At 50.5% G+C, this 25410-nt stretch overlaps 1 protein-coding gene across 5 annotated transcripts in view; it reads left to right on the forward strand.

The window, feature by feature from the left end:
- Window positions 1-25410, forward strand: part of OSBP2 (oxysterol binding protein 2) — a 92331-nt gene that overhangs the window by 6578 nt on the left and 60343 nt on the right. For 2 of the 5 annotated variants that reach the window (XM_033075700.1, XM_033075701.1), the window contains exon 2: window positions 19006-19214. In XM_033075700.1, the coding sequence (XP_032931591.1) occupies window positions 19006-19214 (209 nt within the window). Of the gene's footprint in view, window positions 1-1202; window positions 1281-3755; window positions 3786-19005; window positions 19215-25410 lie in introns of those variants that run through there. The other 3 variants (XM_033075702.1, XM_033075704.1, XM_033075703.1) reach the window with 3 other exon arrangements.

Here is a 25410-nt window from a genome sequence, read left to right on the forward strand (position 1 = left end):
AGCCTTGGGCTGCGAACGGATCAACGCTGGAATTAAACATGCAGATGGAAGCGTGGGACTGCGTGTCAGTGGAGCTCTGCCATGCAAGCAGAACAAATGGGAGCAAATCTCCTCTTTGGTCCCCTTCCAGGCACTTGGGATTCGCTTCCCCCTCTGCAAACCAGGGCTCTTGGCAGGGCTGTTTTGTACCTGACCTGCGCTGTCTCCAGGTGATGCTGCTCCTCTCTGTGAGCATCGCTGTGGGGTTGGAGCTGCTCACAGGTCACATTGTGACAGGGGCACTGACAGAGCTGCTGCCCTGTCAGCATTGTTGACTGTGGCCAAACCCGTTGTCACCTCTGTTTTCCCTGCCCTTCCTTTCACACCAAACTGTGTTAGTATCCCCTTTCCTGGCATTTTTTTTTTAGTTTTTATTTTTATCTAACTCTTCAAGGCTATTTCTGCTTTGAATCACGACTGGATAGATGTATGTCCCTGCAGTGACTCGGAGGGAGGTGCTTCATTCCCTAAAAATAGTCTTAATTCTCCAAATCTTTCTGGATGAGAGCACTGTCTGGGCACGCGTGGCTGTTTAAAGCATCTCCTGCAATGCATGTGGGGGTAAATATGGTGAAGTGGGAGTCAAAGCCTTTCTCTTTTCCTTCTTTAACGCAAAGCAGTGATCTGTTATTAATAGTTAGAGCAGGTTTCTTCTAGGAACTTTATAAGAAACAGAGCAGGAAAATGTTGTCCTTGGGGCTTGCTGGATTGCTGTAGTGAGTAAGTTGTTCTCACTTCAGGCTGGTTGGTTGGCACAGACACCTAAACATTGTGCCTGGGTGGGCTCTCTAAGAACAGTGACCTCTCCTTCCCGTGGTACAGCCATGGATGTGACAGCATCCCTGGATGGGAACAAAGCTCCTTTGGGGAGTCACTTGGCCTCCTGGTGCTGGTGATGTTCAGGCCTATGGCTGAGTTTCCTCAGGGATGCTCCCAGAGATGTGGGGCTGTGCTGTGCTGTGTTCCAGCCGTGCTGTGTTGCTGTTCCCAGCTGACTTGGTGCTTTGTGCCTGTCAGTCACCCCAGCACGGAATTAGAGCATTTGTCACAGCAGCAAATATCCATGGCAACTAATTCCCTAACTCTGTAAATCTTAATGATTTTTGAAGTTTCTCTTTTCCTGTGAAATGCACTGGGGTGGTTCCACAAACTTTTTTTTTCAGGTCTTCTGCAACTGTCAGGAGTGGTGGCTCTTCTTGGAAGCGCTTGAAAAATACACCGGTCCCAGTTCGGAAGATGGGGTGAGTTTGGGAGGATTTGGCTGGAGCATGGACATGGGTGACTGGGATGTGCTCATGACATGCACCTCCTCTCCAGGACTATGCAGAAGTGGAGACCACAAGATTAAAGAAGCAGATTTTTGTCTTTGAGGTGTGGAGATGCTACACAGCAGGTGGGGGTGGCAACTGTTCCCACAGCTTGAGAGGAGCCAATGAAGTTGTGTCAGGGGAAGTTTAGGTTGGGTTTTAGGAAAGGATTCTTCCCCCAGAGGAGAGTGCTGGGCACTGCCCAGGCTCCCCAGGGAACGGGCACAGCCCTGAGGCTGCCAGAGCTCCAGGAGTGTTTGGACAGCGCTGCCAGGGATGGGCAGGGTGGGATTGTTGGGGTGTCTGTGCAGGTCCAGGAGTTGGACTGGATGATCCTGTGGGTCCCTCCCTACTCAGGAGATTCCATGATCCTGTGATCCTGTGTTCAGTTTCTGCCTTTGGTTTGAAGCCCTTTTTGAGTGCTCGGGTGGTGCCTGGTATCAGGGCTGTGCTCTCCAGCAGCCCCATTCTTTGTTCTTGGAAGACTGAGACCTTCCATCTTTTCTGTTTCCAAGCATGCATGTTCCTGTGACTGATGCTGAATGCTGTTTACCTGCTGTTTATTATTCCCAAGTTGTTACTGTGGTGTTTCCCAGCAGGGCTTGTGGAGCAGAAGGCACTGCAGGTTTATAGTGTGTGGTCAAGTGGAACTACTCCATGGCTTTATTTTACCCCAGCAGTGTTTTCCATTCCTTGTCAGCTGGGTCTCTGTGATTTGTGCTGGGGAGAGTCTGCTTGAGGCTCCTTGACTTTGCATCACTGCTGAGATGGAATTTTTGTAAGCAGGAGGAAGAGAGTGCTCAAACTAAAAGTCATTTTGTGATGGTACAAAGGTGACAGTCATCTTAAGGCCACATAATTTACATTTGGCACACATGGTACACTATTAGCTCCCACTTGGAATTGTGCACAGCATGCAGGACTCCCTTTGGGAGCTGGGGTGGTGGTGCTGCTCCAGTTAGCTGTATCCTCTCAGGCATTGATTAGTAGTACATATAATTTGATTGGTTTTTGGTAGCTGTGATAAGATCACGGTTCATTAGTTGCAGTATTTGCTGTGTAATGTGGTTATTAACGGGTGAGTGCTGTTACAGCTGGGCTGTGGGTGATGCCAAGTGAAGCAGAGAGGTCACAGGTCTGATTTCAGAGGGACCTGGCAGGCTGGAGCAACAGGGTGATGGGAACCCTGTGATATTCAGCAGGGGCAAACACCAGCCCTGCTCTGGAGCTGCTGCTTGAAGCAGCTTTGCAGAGGAGCCTCTGGGGACAAGAAGGTGACCAGGAGTGACCAGAGGTCAGTGGTGCTCTGGCTGTGGTAGCAGAAGTGTTGAGAGAAGGGGATTGTCTCCTCTGCTCAGCAGAGGAGGATCCTGTCTGGGCCATCAGTCTGGTTTGGGGCCTGCCAGGATGAGGCTGGAGCAGAGAAGACGGGATAGCCACAGCTCCATGGTGGAGGGTATGAGAGAGAGGACAAAGCCTGGCCCTGCTCGTGACAGGGTGAGGCACAGGGCTGGGAGAACACATGGGAAATCCTGCATGGACACATGGGAGCATGTTGATTTGGGAGTGAGGACTGAACACTGGGATAGGGATCTGGAGAGGTGCAGGAAATTCCAGCTGTGGATAGGCAGGCTTGTGAGCAACCTTGTCTGGATGCAGATGCTCAGAGCAGCACACTGGACCTTAGGCCTCTTGAGGTGCCTTCCAGACACATTTCATGGAACATTCTGTGATTATTTCTGACACTTTTTGTGAGTTTACCTTCTGCTCTCTGGGTGCTGATGGGGGATGAGTAAAAGCCATGTCCTGTCTATGGCTTGTCCTGTCAGTGCCAGGAGAGCCCTGGTCTGTGCCTGAAGGGCTCTGTGTCTGAACCCTTCAGGCCATTTCATAGACCAGCCTCCACTTCCATGTCACTCTGCATTGAGGGAGGAGCTGCCTGACACTGGGACAGCCTGAGGATTGGCAAACCAAATTTATGAGATTAAGCTGTGCTTTACTTCTCTATCAGGCTTTTATCTGTTAAAGCTTATTTTAAGTACAGTGTTTTGCTGGGACACTTGGGAGGCAAAGACCTGGTGGTATTTCTGATCCTTTTAGGAGTGGGATTGGCCTAGGAGCTGATGGACAGGAATTATTTTTTTACCTGTTCAGTCTCTGGGATGTACCAGCTGCCCTGGAACTGTATTCCCAGGAACCTGCATTTTTTTGTGAGTAAACACTGAGTATGCTCTCTGTCCCCTTCCTTTTCACCACAAGGAAGGAAGTAAAAATTTCTACTTCTAAGTGGAAAAACCTATGGATGCAAGCTCCTTGAAAATTTAGTGTTAAATTTGAATGTTGACTTGTAAAGGTCTGGAAATTTGGTCTTTGTTGCTCTGTAACAAGCCCATTTTTTCCTCCTTACAGTTGCAGACATCCAGCCTGGAATTGTCACTTGTAAGTACCTTGAGTGGCTGCAGCTCTATATCCCAGCACAGATAAGGTCTGTAATTACTGGATTGGATTGAGTTCTGCTGCACAACTGCAGCCCTAAGGAGCCTTTGCAGTGCAAGACTGAAACCTCTGGCTGCCCATAGCTGGTATTCTCCATTTTTGGGATGTTGTAGGTTAATTTAAGCACCAAGCACACAATGTGAAAATGGGATTGATGCCATCAGGATTTGTACAATTGATTTCCAAGTGCACAATACCTGAACAGGCTTAATAGTTGTGAGAGTCACATCCTGCAGGCAGTGGAGACTGAGAGCTTTAGGGAGGAATCCCTGTGGATGCTGCAGGGAGGCAGTGATGCATTTGTAGGAAGCAGTGGGATTGTGGTGAGGAGCTGAAACTTCTCTCTGTCAGAGGCTGTGGTGTCAGGCCTGGCATGTCACAGGGTCAGACTTGGGTGGGGGAACAAAATCTTTAATCATAGAGTCATAGAATGGCCTGGATGAGAAACCCATCCAGTCCCACCCTGGGCAGGGACACTTTCCACCATCCCAAGGTGCTCCAGGCCCCATCCAACCTGGCCTTGGGCACTGCCAGAGATGCAGGAGCAGCCACAGCTGCTCTGGGCACCCTGTGCCAGGGCCTGCCCACCCTCCCAGGGAACAATTCCTTCCCAATATCCCATCTAGCTCTGCCCTCTGGCAGTGGGAAGCCATTCCCTGTGTCCTGTCCCTCCATCCCTTGTCCCCAGTCCCTCTGCAGCTCTCCTGGAGCCCCTTTAGGCCCTGCCAGGGGCTCTGAGCTCTCCCTGGAGCCTTCTTTCCTCCAGGCTGAACAATCTTAATTCCTTCAGCTTTAATGTAATGAGGCTAATGTTGGGAATTTGGTCCAAGGTGTTTCCATGAAGATTTATAATTTCTGAGGTTTTAGGAAGGATGAATTTGTAAAGTAACTAAAACACCAGTATGATGTCAGGCATTTCCCTGAAGTGAGGCATCCTCATGGGTACAGAGGGAATTAGGGTTTTGTTTGACATTCAAGATACCATCCTCCAAATATTTCTGCTGTTTTCCATTTGCCTTGTAAAGGAAGTAAGTAAGCCCTTTGTCCCATGGGGCAGATACATGAACTCCACTATTAGCATTAGGTGTGGCTTTGATTTCCAAATTCAAAATATTGCCATTCTACCATATAACAGACCATTATACCATTAGGTATAGTTTTAATTTGCAGATTGGTTTATTTATGGACCTGCTGGTTTGATGTACACCCAGCAGAGGTGCTTGAAATCCCTATGTGGGATTAGTGCAGTCTTGTGCTGGCAGTTTGTGGGGGCACATCCTGCTGCTGCACCTTTATCCCTTAACACAACCCTATGAGAAATGTTTGTGCCATGCCAGGTCTCTATAAAAAGAATCTGCTCCCATGTGGAAGTGGTGGAGTCGGAGCAGCTTAGCTTAAGTGAGCCTGGATGCGATGTGATCCTACTCCCACACTTGGGAAAAGGGCACTGTGCTGCTTTTCACTGCTCTGTGCTCCTTAATATCAAGGAGTCATGGAATATCCTGAGTTGGAAGGGACCTACAAGGATCATTGAAGTCCAGCTCCTGGATTATGTTCCTATGGGAGAATTCCCTACAGTGGCCCAGCTTCTGTCCCCTCTTAAACAATTTTTTAAAATCTCTGATAACATAAAAATAGATACAAAATTGAATGTTTCCTGTTTTTCTTCCTGCAGAAGGTTAAAGAAATAAAAATGTGTAGAGAAGGTAAAAAAAAAAAGAGTTTTCAAGCAGTTTGGTGGATCCTGGGAAGAAAGGAGGAGAGTGGTCACAGCTTTATTTGTCCCATGTGAAGTCCTGCTTGGGAAAACCAGCTCAACCCTGGGCTCTGTTCCTCTGCAGCTCAGCTGGCCTCTTCCTTCTCCCTTGACACACTTCCTGTGTCCTCCCTTGTGTGCTTTGGGCTCATTTGGTGGAATCCTTCCAGCTGCTGAACCTGCCAGGGTAAGACCCCCAGAGCTGAGGGTCCTGCTGGGAAGAGGGGCCATGAGCCACTTCTTGGAGTCATTCAAGGAGCACATGGATGAGTTCAGAGAGTGGTTTCCAGGCCAAGCTTGGCCTTTTATCTCTTTAAAGATTTGTGTAACTAGGTACTCTTCCCCACATGGGAGTTTAAAACTGGAGAGCAACATTTCATCTCCCTGCTGTTGGCTGGAGAAGATGAAAAGCTCTGGAAAAGCTTTGGAGAGCTGGATTGCTTATGATGCTGGCTGTACTTGTGGTGTTTGTTGTCTCACACCTCACTGGGAGTGTGGATCACTGTATGGATCCTGCTGGGACACATGGCAAGTGTCTCTCTGCTTCTCCGGTTTTCCTTGTTTTCCTGCACTGGCAAAGCACCCAGACTGTGTGTGGTACCTGTCTGCTTCCTTCCTTGGGTGGGATTTGTCCTCAAGAGCAGCCAGAGCCGTGCATTCTGTCCCAGCAGTCTGGTTTTGTAGTTGTTGGAGGGGCAGGGGAGGAGGTGTTCTGGGGAAGGGAGCATTGGCTGCTGTCCCTATGGAAATGAAAGATGCTGAGGGCTAAAAGGAAACCATTCCCAGCTCTGTCCCTGTGACAGGAACTGCTGGACACGAGCTCCAGGGGATGGAGGCTTTCAGTGTCCTGTATGAAGCACCAGGACCTGGGCTGCAGTGGGATTTTGGGACCTCCTGGCACAATCCTGCTGCTTCCCAGGAGTCTGAGCAGTTGAGGGGGTTGCGGTGTTGTCTGGCCAAGCAATGTGTAAAACTGGGGCTTTTCCTCATGAAAAAACAACAGCTAAAGGGGCTCCAAAAGACCTGGAGAGGGAGTTCAGACAAGGGCCTGGGGGGACAGGACAAGGGGGAATGGCTTAAAGCTGAAGGAGAGTCAATTTAGATTGGATATTAAAAGGAAAATGTTCCCTGTGAAAGTGAGGAGGTCCTGGCACAGGGTGCCCAGAGAAGCTGTGGCTGCCCTTGGATCCCTGGAAGTGTCCAAGGCCAGATAGGACAGGACTTGGAGCACCCTGGGATAATGAAAGATGATCTTGTCCATGGCAGGGGGTGGAACTGGATGGGCTTTAAGGTCCCTTCCCACCCATTGCATAATTCTGTGGATTGCTTGGTTACCTTTGTGTATACAGCAGGCTGCTTTGGAAGCTCCTTGGCTACCCAGAGTGGCTGCTAGAATGGGAAGGAGTGACTTTAGGTTAAGTGCTGGTGCTGCTTTTGTGGATGTGAGCCTTTCCTATGTGGATCAGAGGGGTGGGATGGTAGCTGGATGTTCTGGGAGGTGTGAAGGTGTCCTGTGCAGGGAGGTGATGGCCAGGCTTGGCTGCAGCCGGGTGAGAGTGAAGGGCTGGACTCAGATTGTGCTGAAACAACTGAAATGTTTCTGCATTAAAGCCTCTGAACATTTATTGCACCACACAAGTTGTCTTGCAACACAATGCACTGAAATGACACAGATAGTCTGGTCTGAGCAGTTGGGAAATCGGCTGAAAACTCACCCTCGTCTATGCGTGAGAGCCGTCCCTAGTGAAGGTCAATGACTTTGCCTTCCCTCTTGGCTGTTCCTGGTAACCCACAGTCAATATTTGTAGGGGTTTTTGCAGAAAATGTGCAGCCCTGAGCACTTGGATTACAATTTTATGGAATGGTTTGGATTGGAATGGAATTGAAATAGCATCTTGTCCAACCCTGCCATGGGCAGGGACACCTTCCACTGTCCCAGGCTGCTCCAAGCCCCAATGTCCAACCTGGCCTTGGGCACTGCCAGGGATCCAGGGGCAGCCACAGCTGCTCTGGGCCCCCTGTACCAGGCCTGCCCACCCTCCCAGGGAACAATTCCTTCCTAATATCCCATCCATCCCTGCCCTCTGGCAGTGGGAAACCATTCCCCTTCATGCTGACACTGAGACTCAGTGCAGAAGGATGTTGGGTCTTACACTGAAGCGGCTGGGATGTGCCAGGCCTGTCCCCAAGTTGTTGGCCAAAATCACTTGGACACCTGCAGGATTTGATCCAAAAGCACCCTCGGTCCCAATCATGGCCCAAAAAGTGGTTAACTCTTGATTTCTGTTTTAAATGAAACTCGTGGCATTTCCAGCATCTGGAATGCCAGTTGCCAACATTTTTTATTTTATGGGTAGTGTTGTAAGGGATGGAAAAGGTCTTGCACTGAGCCACACTGCCCCTTGCTCACACTCACACTGCTGCCATGGTTTGCTGTGCTGCTTGCATTTCCCTCTGTTTCCTCAGTTCTCATGGGAAACCTTCTCTCCCTGGGGTTGCTGACCTCCACACTCCTCAGGAGCGTGTCCTGCAAGGATCAGCTGATTGTTTCCTGAGTAGTGGAGGTCACAGAGGCACCTTGTGTGCAATACTCAAGTTGGTGTTCCCTCCTTTTGCTCTCAAGTAGTGATTTCCTGCCCACTGAAGTCTGTTCTGGAAGCAGGCAGCTGCCTGCACTGACCACTTCCCCAGAGGTGACTGCTCCCAGAAGGAGGATATGCTCATTGTAGAGCTGAACATAGATTTGTCACAGAATAAAGTTCTGAGGGGTCACAGGAGGCTGCAGAAATTGCTGCTGTTGGCTGGTGTTGGGTGTTTGCCTTCAGCAGAGGCAGCTGTGTGTCCTGTTCAGGGAGAAGATGGAACTGAAGGATCCTCTTTCCATGTCTGTCCTGACACACACCTGCCTCTACATAGACGTGTAGGAAAGTGGTTTTGAATTGAAGAATTCATAGTCAAGGGCTGAGAAGCAACAGTTCAGCTTTTAAAGATGAAGTTTCATCTTTCTTCTCATGCCTTAAAATTGAGAAAAAAATATATTTATGCACCCATGTGGGCTTTGCATCCGGATATCCATCCTTAAGGAATATTTCATCCAGAAGGAAATTCTGCATCTAGATATCTATCCCTAAGAAGTATCTCTTCCACACAGAGATCCTGAGCTATAATTGAGCATTGTTTGAAAACTGGCAAGAAGTCAGGAGTGTGATGACTTTAGAGTGATGTTTGAGGTCACAGACTGTAATTCATGTGCTGTCTGTGAGGGAGATTTATTGGGTACTGAAAACATTAACATTGACAGTAACGTGCAGAAAAGAGAGATGCTTGCAGCATGGAAAAATTCGTGGAAGTGAGTTCATCTGTGCACCCTCAGTCTTGGAAAGATGGGGTAAGTCTTGTGCTTGAAGCAAATACAGCCCTAAAGTCTATAGTCTGGAGAACCAGGATTTTTAAGCCAGTTGGAATATTGTGAATGAGATGGGAATTGATGGGAAATAAAAATTGGGTTTTAATGTTGACTGTGTGTGCCCCATGTCCTGGTATGTCCTTGGCTGTGGTGGTGAGAAAAGACAAACATGAGTTGACTGTGGCTGATCTTTATGCTGATCATTTAACACAATTCCCAAGGGCTGAAGCACCAGTAAAAACTTGAAAGCAGAGGCTGGAATGAGAGAAATGACTGCTTGAGGCTCTCATCTGCTGCAGTGAATGTATTTCTTGTGCAGAAAAGAGCATTTGTCAAATGAACCTTGTGTGTGGTCACTCCTAGTTGGTCCTTGTTTACAAATGAGCCACCGAGCTCATGGCTTGGGCCTGCCCAAGTCCTGGATTATCCTGCTAGCTTTGGAGGTGACAGGATCTGGACCAGAATGTGCATGACTGATGTGATATCACTGATGTAATAAACTCAGCAGCAGCTGAAATTCTTGGTGGGCTTTTGTGCCAAAGTCTTGGTGGGAATTTTCATCTCTGGATCTCTGGCATTTCACATTGGAAACTAAAGAAAATACCAAACTGTGGTGAAAGGGGGGGATCCTCTGCCATTTTTGGAAGATCTGTGTGCAGAGCCTGGCTCCCCATGACCATTCCCAACTCCCTGTGCAGAGCCTGGCTCCTCACAGCCATTCCCAACTCCCTGTGCAGAGCCTGGCTCCTCACAGCCATTCCCAGCTCTGTGAGCCCAGCCTGGCTCCTCACAGCCATTCCCAACTCTGTGAGCCCAACCTGGCTCCTCACAGCCATTCCCAACTCTGTGAGCCCAGCCTGGCTCCTCACAGCCATTCCCAACTCCGTGCCCAGAGCCTGGCTCCTCACAGCCATTCCCAACTCCCTGTACAGAACCTGGATCCTCACAGCCATTCCCAGCTCCTTGTACAGAACCTGGATCCTCACAGCCATTCCCAACTCCCTGTACAGAGCCTGGCTCCTCACAGCCATTCCCAGCTCCATGAGCAGAGCCTGGCTCCTCACAGCCATTCCCAACTCCCTGTGCAGAGCCTGGCTCCTCACAGCCATTCCCAACTCCATGAGCAGAGCCTGGCTCCTCACAGCCATTCCCAACTCCCTGTGCAGAGCCTGGCTCCTCACAGCCATTCCAGCTCCATGCCTGGAGCCTGGTTCCCGCAGCCTTTCTGCTGTTTTGTTTTCTAGGCTTTGAGGGACAGCAGTGTCCCTGTGCTGGGTCAGCTGAGGGCCAGCTGCCACCAAGGACACGCTCTTAGGAGCATTTTCTTCTTGTCACGTACTGAGATGCTCTCCCCATGCCGAGTTCCTTTAATTGTGGTCTTGCAGGAAGGGAAGGCGTTAAAACCCTCTTTGGGTAGGAACCAGGGTCATTCCGAGTGACACCAGCTCGGGGAGCTGCCCGTGCCCTGCAGAGCTGGGGGTGATGGAGCAGGTGAGGCCCCACTGGTGCCTCCAGGAGCTTCTCGGGTGTCTGTGTTTGCAGGGCTGATATCCTTATCAGCCAGGGCCACACTGGCCACTCCAGGGTGCAAAGGAGATAGCGTGGTGTGCTGGCAGCAGTGGGAGTGCTCGCTAGTAACTTTTTTAAAAATTAGTTTTGGTGGTTTTTTTTGTTGTTGTTTTGGGGTGGTTTTTTTGGTTTTTTGTTTTTTTTTTTGGTAATAAAATCTTCAACACAAAGTCTCAGCCATATCTGCAGGTATCTGCACTATGGCTCAGTTTTTCTCCTGGCCGCTGCTGAAGTGTCCTGGCGGAAAACCTGCACCATGCACGTGTGAGGCAAAAATGTGGTATAAAAGGCAGTCCCAGAGATGTGCAGCAGGATGGGCTGACTTCAGGGTATCTTTGTGTTTGGGGTGTGAGTCTTGTCAGTGGGGGCACTGCAGAAAGAATGTTGAGGAATGAGAGGAAGGGAACTGTGCCTTTTGCTGTGATTCTGATTTTGGCAGGGAAAACATTTTGGGGTCTGAGTGCATTTTTGCAGGTTTTACACAAGTTTTCAGGAAATGAGCCCCTGTACTTGGCACCAGCTCAGATATCTTGTATATTGGGAAGAGCTTGCTCTGTGTTCCTCGGCCTCCCATCAGCTCAACCTCGATTTTATTTAGGAAAAGAGGTGAGGGTAGGTAGCTTGGGTGTTGTTTTCATAGCCTTTTCAGCTTGGCAGTGTTGGTTCTCCTGCCCTGAGCATGTCTTACGCTCATGCACTTCCCCAGCAGGGTGTTCTCATGGAACTCTCTCACATCAAAGGTGCTTCCAAGCAGGAAGTGCTGGCGTTGGCACAACATCCCATCCTCCTGGGGTGTTGCACAGAACCTTCCTGGCAGGCCAGGTCCTGTACCATGCCTCTGAGGGAATTTATCTGACCAATTGCCTGTCCTGAGCTCCTCTGGAGGTTTTTTCCCTCTCTGAGAGCCAAGGGCTGTTTATGAATGTTCTGGAGCAGACGGTTCTTCCTTGTCCCTTTGTTGGGGTGGGTATTGCAGCCAAATTAAAGTGGAAAAGCACTGGAGAAAGGAGTGTGAATTGCTGTGCTTATTACTTGCTTATAGAAGAGCTGCATGGCCAAATTTTTCTTAAATCCATGCTTGGGTGGTCTTGCTGAGGCTCTTTGGTGTTGGGTCCCAGTGTGGGCAGGAGTTTGTCCTGGAAACCAGCTTGGGAAGCTGCTGGGTAGGTTGTTGGGGAATATTCTCTATGAAGGTGGTGAGTACCTGAGCTCTAGACATCCCTCAGGCTGGTGAGGATTGCAGCTAGGATTGCAGCCTGGATTGTGTCCCTCAGGGTGGTGAGGATTGCAACGTGGATTTCAGCGTGGATTGCAGCCAGGATTGCATCCCTCAGGCTGATGAGGATTGCAGCCTGGATTGCATCCCTCAGGCTGGTGAGGATTGCAGCCAGGATTGTATCCTTTAGGCTGGTGAGGATTGCAGGCTTTTCTTTAACCCTGATTATTCCCAATCCGTGCTCATCCTAACTGGAGCCAGTTACAGATTAGATGGCCTTTAAATAGATCTAAATCCTATGCTTTTACAGTAGTTTCAGCCCAACACTTGCCATGCCCTTGTTTGGGGTCGGTTTGTGCTTCCTTGGTTTTGGGGAAGGGGAAAAGAGGAAGCAAAGGGGAAATCTGAGCTGTTTGTCACATGGAGCTTGTGGTTTGTAAGAGCCCTGCTAACCAGCTGTGGTGTGTTGAACTCACTGGGAAAATACCTCTGGAGCCACACGCCTGCATCCCCTTGGGTATTTGAGTTCTGGGATTGAGTTGTCATAAACTCCCTTTTTCCTTGAACCCGGGGAGAGTAATGACCCCAAGAGGTTGGTTTCAATGTTCCATGCCCTGACTTCAGGCATGTGAGCTCAAATTCAAGTGCTTTTTGGGATTTCTCATGCCTAAAAGGTTTTATACCTCCAAAAACAGAACAAAGGACATGGGAAATCTCATATTATTGGGAAATGTGCCTTGGAGCACTTGTGCCGATGGGCTCATCTAATATTTCAAGGTTGGAGTGTGGGGGTGACAGGGAATTCAAACTCCAGATGTGGGCATGGATACTCTGAAGTGGGAGTGGAGCCATGAGGAGCTGTTGTCTCTCATGGTGTGGGTGATGCTGGGAGGGGGTGGTGGCACAACAGCCTTTTGTTGGCAGTGAGCAATGGGGAGTGCAGCTCCTGTCCCTGCACCCTGTGGGAATGCTGTGAGGAATGGGAGAGCTCTACCTAACCCAGGCTGCCCTGGTAGACTCTGAATTCTGCCTGGAAATCCTTGTGCCTTTTGCTGCATCCTGTGGGGAGAGCGACTGTGCTGCTCAGGTACAGCAGGGACTCAGGGCTGTGGCATCTCTTGTGCTGCTCCCACTCTTGGGAAGGAAATAAAATACTGTCCCCAGCTACTGAATTGTCCAATTCTACCTGGTTTGTTCCCTCTCCTTGATTTATCTCCTTCCCTTTGCCTGCAGCAGTCCTTGCATCTGACTCCAAAGGACATTGCCCAGTTGGTCTGCCTTTCTCTAAGGCTGCAGAGCCCTTAATGTTGCAATATTTTCCAGTATGATGAAAAAATGAATGTTATAAACTGGTTTCTACTTAATCCGTAAAAGAAACAGTAGAAAAATACCAGGTCTTAATCTCTGAGTCTGGAGAGGTCAGTGGTGTAATAAGCAGTGAGGGTGTCACAGAATGATGGAATAGATTGGCTGGATGAGACTTTAAATATAATCTTGTTCCACCTCCTGCCTTGGGCAGGGACACCTGCCACTGTCCCAGGCTGCTCCAACCCCAATGTCCAATCTGGCCTTCGACACTTCCAGGGATCCAGGGGCAGCCACAGCTTCTCTGGGCACCCTGTGCCAGGGCCTGCCCACCCTCACAGAAATTGGAGTTTCTTTCCAATATCCCATCTAATCGTGCTCATGTCCAAGGGAAGCCATTCCCTGTGTCCCTCCAGGCCCTTGTCCAAAACCCCTCTGTCTGTTTTATGAAGCTCTTGTGTTTGTGTTGTGGGGGGGTGTGTTTGCTCCTGGCTGTGTGGGATTGGGCTTTGGGTGTGATCTGCAGCAGCTCAGGAGCCTAGATTTGTACTTGTGTTGCAATCTGACAACCAAAAAGTGTTTCTGAGCTGCAAATGCAGTGTGGTGGTGGAGCTCACTGGGAAAGTCCCTCCATGTGTCCATCTGCCAGCTCCAGGGATGTATTTGGGACTGGTGTCCTGCTCCATCCCACGTGTGTAGTGACAAATGTTGCTGTGAAGTCTCTGTACCTCACAACCATAGGCTCAAAACCCACCCCAAACCACCAACAATTTCACTTTCTTGCCTGATAGTTTTTGCCTTTTTCTTTTCAAGCTCTTCAGATGTTTATTTTCTCCTTGAGTCCTGCCTAAGAGAGCAGGAGCTGGGAGCATCCCTGCTGGCTCTGCCCTTGTTCTGTGCTGCCCTTCCAGCTCAAGTGTGGGACCTGCAGGAACCTGTCTGGTTGTGCAGGGGAAGCTGTTGCTGGATTTGCACTCACCCCCCCAAACCTGGGCAGCAAAACTTCCTCGGAAAACAACTTAAATAATTATGTAAGGCAAAGAAAAACCCCCAAGATTGTGCAGCAGCAGCAGATTTTTCTCTAAATGCTGTTTGAATTAGGAAACACTTGCTGGGTAAGCAGTGTCCAGGGAGCTGAGTGGTGCCCTGCAAATGGTGTGGTGTGGCTCCTGGTGCCTCCTGCTTGTTCCAGAGCTCCCAGCAGGTCCCTGTTGGAGCACTTGGTGCTGCTTTCCCAAGAGAAGGCTGAGTCAGAGGCTGCTCATGAGCTGTTCTGGCTCCTCCTGAGCTGTGCTGGCTCTTGGATGATGCTGGGTGAAGTCCCTGGAGTGTGTGGTCTGAGGCTGGGGGTTCAGATGCAGCCTCTGAACTCCTCAGTACCCAGATTTCACTGGTTGTGGTGTTAAAGCAGGGAGTGAAAGCCCCGGGGGAAGGAGACACTGGGATAAGGAACACAAAACTTCCTGAGTCTTTAGGAGTCTCACCTGCTCACCTTGTCTTCCTCTGAGCCTGTCCTGGGAAGGTGGCTGAGTGTGAGCCCTGCAGTGACCTACATTTACACCAGGAAACAGTGATAAGATGGGAATTCAGTGTTTGACATCCTATGGACAGGCTGGGAGAGGTGTTCACCTGGAGAAGAGAGGTATCCAGGAAGACCTGAGAGCCCCTGCCAGGGCCTAAAGGGGCTCCAGGAGAGTTGGAGAGGGACGGGACAGGACACAGGGAATGACTTCCCACTGCAGAGGACTGGGCTGGATGGGAAATTAGGAAGGAATTGTTCCCTGGGAGGGTGGGCAGGCCCTGGCACAGGGTGCCCAGAGAAGCTGTGGCTGCCCCTGGATCCCTGGAAATGTCCAAGGCCAGGTTGGACATTGGGGCTTGGAGTAGCCTGGGACAGTGGAAGGTGTCCCTGCCCATGGAATGAGATGGTCTTTAATGTCCCCTTGCAACCCAAACCATTCCATGATTCTATGATGTAGAATCAGGTGTGCTGATTTCTGAGGCTGATAGCAAAGCAATGGTTTTGGGATAATCAGGGAAAGCTGTAGGACAAGAGTATGAATGTATTTCAGGATATAACTGAAACCGTATTTGGCTTTCCCTGTGGAGGTGCTATAGAACAGGGGTGATACTGGAGCCTTTGCCAGCTTTGAAGGGGACCCTCAGCTCAGTGTTTGTGTGGCTCCCTGCTGGGTTTCAGGTGGATAATCCACTCTAGAGGTCTGTCCTTTACTACCCTGAGTGTTTTTGACCCTTCATGATTCCGGATGCTTCCAGCCAGGACAGAATGTCACAAGGTCCCTCCAGGTGTCACTCCCATGCTGCTTGGCTGACCTGGGGCAGCTGTTGAGCTGCCAGGATTGCAGGAATGCTCTGGGCCTAGGGTTGGGCTACTGGGAGCTCCCTGACCTCCTGTGGATGCTCAGGCTGGAGTTCTGCTGTGCCTGGGACAGGGAGACAGTCTCAGCTCCCTGCTGGCTTCCTCTGCCCGATGCTGTCAGACAAGAAGTCGAGTTTGCGGAGGGACAAGGCTACCCAGAATGGGGCAGAGCCTTGCTGGTGAAAACAAAATGGTAAGAGAAATTCTATGGGCATCCCTTGTGCTTGTTAAGTGTTGGGAGCAGAGTGTGAGCTGAGTTTGTTCATTCCTTGCTGTGTCCTTTTAACTTCCAGCAGAGCCACGCAGTTACAGTTACAGATTCTGTGTAAACAGCATCTTCCCAGCATCCAGAGCTCGGTCTTCGGCTTTGAGATAGCCACAGGCGTGGAGCTGGCAGGCAAAAGCCATTTTATTATCTCCTTTTTCACCTTCTTCTCTTTGCTCTGTAGATAAACCTGTCCTATGAGCCCTTACAGGGAGATCTGTTGTTTATATCCAGGGAGATTTGGTACAGCTGTTAAAAATTGGGAGCATCTTTCTCTTGCACAGCGCTGGCATGCTGGGAAACCTCCTGGAGCTCAAGTGTCCCTTCAGAAGTATGAAGCAGGACTTTAAATTATAATTTGCTGCTCTTTCATGGCACTGCGGTGTGTCAGGCTGTAGTATCCAAGTCACTGAAAATCAGACTGCAGGAGTTTTAGACTGAAGCCCTTTTAAGGAACTGATGCTGTAAATTGTCTTGTCAAGCTTTCTGTGTTTAGATTTGTGGTGTTAAGGAGCTGAAGCAGCTTTTTCAGTAAAAAAAAAGGGTGAAATGCTATAAATAATATTTTTAAAAGAAAATCTTTCAAGATTTTTGCAAAAGTTGTCACTGTGAGTGGCTGGGATACAAGAGTTGTGCTGGGCTGGTGGGTAGGGGGAGTGATGGAGATGCCACAATTTTCACCAGTCTGAAATTTCTATGATTCTGTTGAAATAAAAAAGGAAAATATATATTCAGAGCAGCAGCATCTGCTGACTTGGACAAAATTCATGTGGGAATTGGGACCTGTGTGTCCAGAAGAGGTTGGACAGGAGGTTGAAATAGGGTCTTGCTGGCATCATGGTAAAAGATATCAATGGTTTTAGAGTAAGGAATCTCCTCTGTGATGATCTTTGCACATCCATAACAGCATTGGTCTTGCCACAAGCCTGATTTTGGGGATAAGCCATGCCATCTGTCTGTGATTCCTGTCCTGCTGTGTCTGGACTGAGTGCCTGGGCTGGGCAGTGTTGCCTTGGGCCGATCACTCAAGGCTTCCATGGAGCATGTCCTGGTGCTTTGGGATCTTGCTGCTGGGAAAAGGGACATGCTGATGTTGATATGATGATGTTAGCTGTCTCCTGGCTGGGTGGGTGGGTGCTTTAGTCATATTTTGGGATATTTTTTCTCTCTGGTGTGTCCTGGTCAGGACTCTCTCCAAGGCTGTCATTCCCCCCAGCCTCCCATGCACAGCTCTAATTCTGGCTCTCCGAGGGCGAATCCTGCTGGTTTTTGCTCCCTCGCAGAGCTAAAAAATCCCAGAGGCTCAGCTGCCTCCACCTCTGTGTGCTCCATGTCCATGTTTAACCTCCCTCAGCCAGATGTTTTCCAAATGCAGCACTCCAGTTACTGTGGGAAGGGGAGAACTGGGAAATCTGCCGGGATCACGTTATGTAAGAGCCGAGTGCGAGCGGTGAATAAGCAGATCCAGCTGACCACGAGGGCTCTGAAGGGCACCTCTACTTCTTTCCCTCTGTGTGGGCACTGGAGATTGTGTTGGCTCCAGGCTGGGTCAAGTGCCTGCCTCGTGTGTGGGTGCTGATTGATAGGAATTGATTTCCCATGCAGATTGGCACAGGAAGGGAGTTGGGGGAGCAACATCCCAGTTTCCTTGGGTGGGAAAGCGAGGCTGTTTGAATGTCTGCAGTTGATTTAGTACAGTCACCTCGGAGATCTTTGCTGTGTGGAGAAGAGAAAATGATTTTAGCAGCTCTCTCAAGGTGGGAAGGGATCCCTCCTGGGAACACAGTAGTGCTGCAGTGTGAAGGGATGACTTGGGAATGAAAATTGGGGCTTGATTCCTTTGAGGCCAGCTCATCCCCTGCAAAAAGTGTAACCACAGTGTGCACTGGGTCTGAACTTACCCTGTGGTGCTGAGAGACACGAACTGTAAATCTTTAGGATGCACATGGAAGAATTCATGTCCTCATGTCAAGCTTGGATATGGCCCTGGGATAAATCTGTCCCAAAAACCAGTGTCAGTCAGGGCTGAGCAGGTGAGAGATGTACTTGAGATGTTTGGGGGGTTTGGGTGCTTGAGTTCCTGGTCAGGCAGAGTGGCTCCCTTCTGTGTAACTGTGTAAAAAAGCAACTTCAGGAATCAGGTTGGCAGTGGGTATCCCTGGACTGCTGCCCATTCTTCCTTGAGAGGGACCATATCTCCATCCTGTCGTGAGCTTGATCACCAGCACTTTTTGAGAGCAGCTCTGAGCTGTGCCTTAAAACCTCCCTGCTCCCATGTTCTTGTGGATTTGTGGAGTCTTTGAGGTTGGAAGAAAGATCATTGAGGTCAAACATTAACCTGCTACTGGCAAGGCTGCCACTAATCCATGTCCCCCAGTGCCACACAACTGTCAAATCCTTCCAAGGATGGGGACACCAGTATTGCCCTGGGAGCTGTGCCAGGGCTGGACAGCTCTTTCCATGAAGAAATGTTCTCAATACCCACCCTGAGCCTCCCCTGGCCCAGCCTGAGGCCGTTCCCTCTCCTCCTGTCCCTGTTCCCTGGGAGCAGAGCCCGACCCCCCGGCTGTCCCCTCCTGGCAGGGAGTTGTGCAGAGCCACAAGGGCCCCCCTGAGGCTCCTTTTCTCCAGGCTGAGCCCCTTTCCAGCTCCCTCAGCCTCTCCTGGGGCTGCAGCCCCTTCCCCAGCTCTGTTCCCTTCCCTGGACACGCTCCAGCCCCTCCAGGTCTCTCCTGTCAGGAGGGTCCCAGAGCTGTCCCAGCACTGGAGGTGCCCCAGCAGGGCCAGCACAGGGGACGGGCACTGCCCTGCTCCTGCTGCCACCCCAGGACTGGCACATACAAGGTCTAAGCATGGTTGGATAAAAGCAGTGATGGAAGGGAGAGGGTAAAAAGAGCCACAGACTGCTGGATTCTGCTGGAGGTGGGACTGCTGGGAGAAGGGAGAAAAGCGGCTGTGGAAATGAGATGAGAAAGACAGTGTTGTGTATTTGGTAACTTTGCTTTTAGAGCCGCCAGAAGCAGTGGACACAGTGGGATGTGAATGTGTAAGGAATGATGGAGCGTTGCTCCTCCAAGGGAACAAGCTCCATCTGAACACCTCTGCCTGTCCTTGTTTCTCTGTTTGAGGACCTTTTCCAGCTTTAGTGCATTGGATGTGAGTGCTGCCAGCTTGGGATGTCTCCACAGGTCTGTGCTGTGCCTTGGAGGTGATTTGGAGTCAGGTACAGGGGCACTGACACTTGCTTGTCCCTCTGTTCCCTGCAGGACACAGGCAGAGATGGCACACACGTGCCGGGGCACCATCAACCTGTCCACGGCCCACATCGACACGGAGGACTCGTGTAACATCGTGCTGTCCAACGGGGGCAGGACCTACCACCTGAAGGCCAACTCGGAGGTGGAGAGGCAGCGCTGGGTCACGGCCCTGGAGCTGGCCAAGGCCAAGGCCATCCGCATGCGCAACAACCAGTCAGGTACGGCTCCCGAGGGGCACAGCTCCTCTGGGCTCTGCAGTGCTGCACAGCCCACCCAGATACGCATTCATGCATAGCTGGAGGCTGTTGGTGGTCTCTCAGAGACAAAGGGTTGGACAAAGCCCTGCTGTACCCATCTCATCTCAGCTGCCTGAGCAGGTTTTAAAGCAGTGGGAAAGTGGGAATGGCTATGAATTGTGGAGACCCATAACAGTGAGCTAATGGTGCTGCTTCTGGAAGGCAGAATGACCTGGAGACTGCTGGGAATGCTGTGGTCAGAGGCCCAGGCACCACATGGGAGGTGTTCCATAGCATGGGGAGGTTTGGTGGATGAATGACAGATATTTTAGTTGAGCTGTTTCAATGTGCATCTCTCTTTCTGCCTCTTTGTTGTGGTGTTAATTGGAATAGGTATGGGACAGGTATGTGTGTAAAGCTGTCAGAGCCCTGTGGCTGGTCCACAGCTCCTCCCCAGGGTGACATTGGTCTGCTTTGTAATGGGTCAGTTAAGTTTGACAAACAGAATATTTTAGAAGTATTTTAATGATTCTGTGAGTCTGTATTTCAGTGTTTATAACTCTTCTGGGATTAACATTGGGTTTTCTTCTACAAGCAAGCACAGCTTCAAGCTGCAGTAAACAAACTTCAGAAAAGGAAAAGAGAAGGCTCCAGGGAGACCTTAAAGCACCTTCCAGTGCCTAAAGGAGCTCTAAGAGAGATGGAGAGGGACTTGGGCCAGGAGGGCCAGGACAAGGGGGAATGGCTTTCCACTGCCAGAGGGTAGGGCTTGATGGGATATTGGGAAGGAATTGTTTCCTGGGAGGGAGGGAGGGAGGGGAGGCCCTGGCACAGGGTGCCCAGAGAAGCTATGGCTTCCCCTGGATCCCTGGCAGTGTCCAAGGCCAGGTTGGTTGGGGCTTGGAGCAGCCTGGGACAGTGGTAGGTGTCCTTGCCCAGGGCAGGGAGGTTGGACTACATGGTATTTAAAGTCCAAACCATTCTGTGATTTTAATTGCTGTGAACTTTCTGTCCCTTAAAAGTCCATCTCTGGAATATGCAAATACTGACAGAGAGCCCAGCTGATCTAGGAGAAGGAGGAAGTTTCTGGGCAGGGTGGGACACTCTGCTGGTCCTGGCTGCACTGACATGGCTATGGGGGCTGACCAGTCCTTCAGCTGGGTGGGTGTGTGGGAAAGGATCTCCTGGAGAGGTGGTGTGTGGGAAAGGATCTTCTGGAGAGGTGGTGTGTGGCTTTACCTTCCCTTCAGGCCTGTGGGGCTGTGGCAGTGCTGGGTCAGGGTGGAGCGGTCACAGGGGCTGTCAGCTCTGCTGCCTGCCGAGTCAGGGACAGCTATTTTGGTTTGTATCTGCACATAAAAATAGCAAATGCAGAGCCTGGCTGCGCTGAGGCTGTGGCTGTGCTGAGCTCCTGGCTCTGGCTCCAGGGTCTCTAGGCTGAGAGCAGTGCTGTGGATGTGGCTGCAGCTCTGCTGACTCAGCTCTGTTCCAGGCCATGGAGCTGATGGGAGAGAAAATCCACACCAGATTCCTGCTTTTCCAAGCTTTCCTGATCTGACCAGAGGGGATAAGACACTCTGTAAATGAGTGCTGTGGAGGTAGAGCTGAGCACAGCAGTGAATTACTTTATGGCTTAATGTTCAGCTGACTGATGGTTTGTCCCAATTAGAGATCTTTTAATTATAGTAAAGAGTGACTGTGTGTTTGGCTTGAATCAAAATAGAATTCCTGATATTGTGCCCCTGTGAGCTTTGAATGGATATTTGCAAGTAAAGGGAAGAGGTTCTGGATTTGCTGTAGAAGTCCTAGTCCTTCAAGTCTGCTCATGTGCAGAATTGTCTGAGTTGCTGCCTCTTAGCCTGAGAGATCCCCAAAACCTGTGTGTTCCCCAAGAGCTGCTCTGCAGAGCTCAGGTGGGCTGCAATGAATGTAAAGGGTAGTGAGCAGCTAAAGGGATTTGTGCCCTCAAGGAGGAGCATCCATGGCTCTGGGAGGCCAGAAGGTGGGGAGAGGGTGGCAGAGGGGGCTGGTAACATGGGCAGAGGAGCAGTTTTGTGTCTGATGTTGTCTATCTTGGCAAAGGACACAAAGAGCATCCATCTGTGCTCATGGGCATTGCCTGCTTCAGAGGCCAGGGCCTGCCCACCCTCCCAGGGAACAATTCCTTCCCAATATCCCATCATCCCTGCCCTCTGGCAGTGGGAAGCCATTCCCTGTGTCCTGTCCCTCCATCCCTTGTCCCCAGTTCCTCTCCAGCTCTCCTGGAGCCCCTTTAGGCCCTGTCAGGGGCTCTGAGCTCTCCCTGGAGCCTTCTCCTCTCCAGGTGAGCCCCCCCAGCTCTCCCAGCCTGGCTCCAGAGCAGAGGGGCTCCAGCCCTTGGAGCACATCCACGGGCTCCTCTGGACTCTCTCCAGCAGCTCCAGGTCCTTCCTGTGCTGTACCCCAGGGCTGGGGCAGCTCTGCAGGTGGGGCAGAGGGGCAGAATTCCCCCCTCCCCTGCTGCTCACACTGGGGGCTCAGCCCAGGGCATGGGGGGTTTCAGGGTTGGGGCAGGTCCAGCCCTCACCCACCAGCACCCCAAAGTCCTTGTCCCCAGGGCTGCTTTCAAGGAGTTCCTCTCCCAGTCTCTGCTCACAGCTGGGATTGCCCTGACCTGGATGCAGGACCTGGCACTTGGAGCACTTGGACTTGTTGAACCTTGTGAGGTTCTCCTGGGCCCTCTCCAGCTCTCCACCCCCTGCATGTTTCCCATCCTTCTGTTGTGTTGACTGCCACACTTAGCCTTGAATCACTCACAAACCTGCTGGAGCCTGAGCTGGGATTCCATTCACTGTTTCTGCAGGAATCAGTGATCCCTCAGTGCTGTTAGGCTGTTTGAGATTTGATGGGAAATTTGATGGGTAGAAAGACTGGGAAATTGTTGCCCATAATCCTCACTGCTGGGTCATGATTTTGGGGTGTCTTTGCCCCTGGAGTTCTTCTGAATTGAACAGCTGTGGAAATGTTTTTAACTGGGCTGCTGGCTGGAGCTGTGCACCCACAGGCCATTTCACAGAACTGCTTTTCATGTCTGTTTGTAACAGCAAAACCTGTCCCCAAACCGAGTGTGGGACAGGAGACTTTGCTGTTCTGTGCATGGGGGAGCTCTGGTTTCCCCTCTGCCCACTGTGCAGTCAGGAGTATTTTGGTAGTGAGCTCTGACCTGGGGCATTGGTACTGGGAGATGTGACCTGAGCTCCCTGTCCTTATCCTGCTTCCCAGGGAGAAACCTGCCCAGGGATTCCGGGCGGATTAGCGGCAGAAAGTGAGAGCGGAGCTGAGCTGCTGGCTTAGCTCTCTCCTCAATTACCACATGTGCTTAATTCCTCTCAAACACATGGAGAGTGTGACAGGACAGTCCCAGACCAAGCTCTGCTCAGCCAAACCTGGCATTCCTGTTTCTAGGTGGGATTGCAAAGTGTTGGTGAAGTTGTAGTAAACTCAGTTTGTTCTCATCCAGCTCCATCACCTGCTTGTATCAGTACTGGCTGTTTCCCTATGCTCTTTCCAGATTTCTGTTTTCACCTGCTGTGTTTAGTGACTGTGGGTGGTGGCTTTTCTTTAAACAAATGCAAAAATAGATGTAAAAGTATCCTTTCTTTTTAGAGCAGTATCATGACATCCAGGAATTGTGTGAGTGCTGAATATATGAGGATTGTTTTCTTGGCTGTGTAATAAAGGGGTCTTTGGAAAAGTGTGCAAGGGAAGGGTGGAAATCTGTTGCTGGTATTTTACACACTAGGAAAACTATCCAAAATGGACTTGGGCTGCTTTGAGAGAGAGTTGATGAGTCCTTTTGGTTCCCTGCTTGGGGATCCCTGGCAGGAGAGAGGGTGAAAGCCGTGTTGTGATTCCAGTGCTCACCTGATCCGGAGCAGATTCCGGGCTGACAGAAAGTGATTTTGGTGTTCTTGGTGCTGAAATCCAGGAGTTCACTGGACAGGTCAGTGTTGGTGTCTGTGCCAAGAACAACTCACCTGCCAACCACTCTGAGAGGCATCTGGTTCCTTTGGCTGAGGCTGGAGTCAGTGCAGCAGAAAAACTGGGAGTTGATAATCAGAGTGGAGAAGAAGGAATGCAGGTTTCCTCTGTATGCTGCTGTGATCTCTTCCCTGGAGATGCCCTGTCTCTCCCCACAGTGACTCACAGAGTTTTCAGCAGAACTTGAAAAGAAAACCCAAACAACCAAACAGGCACAAGATTAACCAGAGAAATAAAATCTCCTCTGACAAGGGAAGGAGGATGATGGAAAGTGTGTTGTTCATTTGGGAGAAGGACAGCTGAAGGTGCCACATGGGTGATGGTCAATGGTGCAGGAAATGTGCTAGAGCCCCCCAGGAGAGGCTGAGGGAGCTGGAAAGGGGCTCAGCCTGGAGAAAAGGAGCCTCAGGGGGGCCCTTGTGGCTCTGCACAACTCCCTGCCAGGAGGGGACAGCCGGGGGGGGTCGGGCTCTGCTCCCAGGGAACAGGGACAGGAGGAGAGGGAATGGCCTCAGGCTGGGCCAGGGGAGGATATTGGGAAAATTCCTTCCTGGAAAGGGTTTTCCAGCCCTGGCACAGCTGCCCAGGGCAGTGGGGGAGTCCCCATCCCTGGAGGATTTAACAGCTATGTGGATGTGGCACTTGGGGACATGAGTCATTGGTATTGGTGGCCTTGCAGTGCTGGATTAATGGTTAGACTTGATCTTAAAGTCTTTTCCAACCTCAACAATTCTGTGGCTGTCTGAGTCTAGGAAAAGTTGGGGACAAGTGCTTATAACAAGAAAAAGGAGGGAATTATCAGGTCATAGGTTTAAATGGAGCAGGAATAATTAATATTTTGTAAAACCTCCAATTAAATGGTGGCACTTGCTGCCGGGAGCCAGAAAATCCAGGGAGACTCAACAGATTCGGGCACAGTTTCATCCCTTGGGGTACAAGCTGTAACTGTCTGGGTATGGAATGTGACCTGGGGGCTCCTTGTGCAGCACAGCTCTGACAGTGAAGGATCAGTGCCCAGAGGAACCACTGCCTGTGCCCTGTCCCAGTATCCTGTTCTCAAAATACCAATTGCAGTTTGCTTGCTGGGGAAGAGATGGAGTTTCCTGCTGTTTTAGATTGACCTTGTGTGACTGTCCTGGGGTGGAATCACTTTGAAACCAACACCCTATGGTGTGGGTCAGTGATCTGGGATAATGGGGATTGATTACTTGGGTTACCTGGTTATTCCTTCTGCCTTAATCCATTGTTTTCTTCTTGAAAAACAGGGAAGGATTGCTTTTGGGAGCTTTGTGTGCACTGCAGGAGGATGGGAGCTCTGGGCAGGGGAGAGGAAGAGGCTTGGTTGTGCTGGTGATGCCCTCTACTCTGGTCCTGGGGTAAATTCCTGTTGCAGTAGAGTGGAAAGGGCAAATCCAGCTCTGGAGAGGGACACTGGAACTGTAGAGATCCCACTGCAGGGTTGGGGTGCAGTTGGGTGGGTGGAAGCCAAGGGGCAGCTCAAGCCAGCAAGGAGTTCCCCTTCAGTGTCCCAGATCCAGCCTTTATGGCAGCATTAAAAAATAGCCATAATTAATTATTCCTCAGCTTTGCCTTTAATCACTCCACTGATAATGTCACTTTTGTTGCTCAACTCATGTTGGCCTTTTTTAGTCCTTTTTCCAAGGCAGGTGTTGGTTTGTAAAAGCCACTTTGATTTGTGTCTGTGACACTGCAAAGCATCTGGCACCTTCCCTGTCCCATTCCATGAATTATCCCCTTGTTGCTCTCCCCGCCCTCACAGAAGCTCCTGGCCAGGTGGCCTTGGCTTGTGGCTCTGCTGGGGTTGTGGCAGGACAGGACAATCCCTGTCATTGTTGTCCCAGCTCATTGCTGGCTGTAACAGTCCAGCTATTCCCAGCTCTTTTGACAACAGCATTCCCTTTTCCCCTCCTCCCTGTGAGTTCCCCATCACTCTGAGCTGTTTTCCCTGTGGCTCATGCCTGGAGGCACCTGCTGATAGTGCTGTCACCTTGCTCTTCTAATTGTCTTTTTATCCTTGGAGTTCTGATTTTCCCAGGATAGCCAGCTGTTGTTAACTATGCCAGGAGCTGCTGCTATGAGAAATAGAATTGGCAGTGCTGCTGATGGAGTTGTTTGCTTGGATTTCCCATTCCTAATG

The sequence above is a fragment of the Catharus ustulatus genome, chromosome 18, assembly GCF_009819885.2.
Source record: "Catharus ustulatus isolate bCatUst1 chromosome 18, bCatUst1.pri.v2, whole genome shotgun sequence".
NCBI classification, from domain to species: Eukaryota; Metazoa; Chordata; class Aves; order Passeriformes; family Turdidae; genus Catharus; species Catharus ustulatus.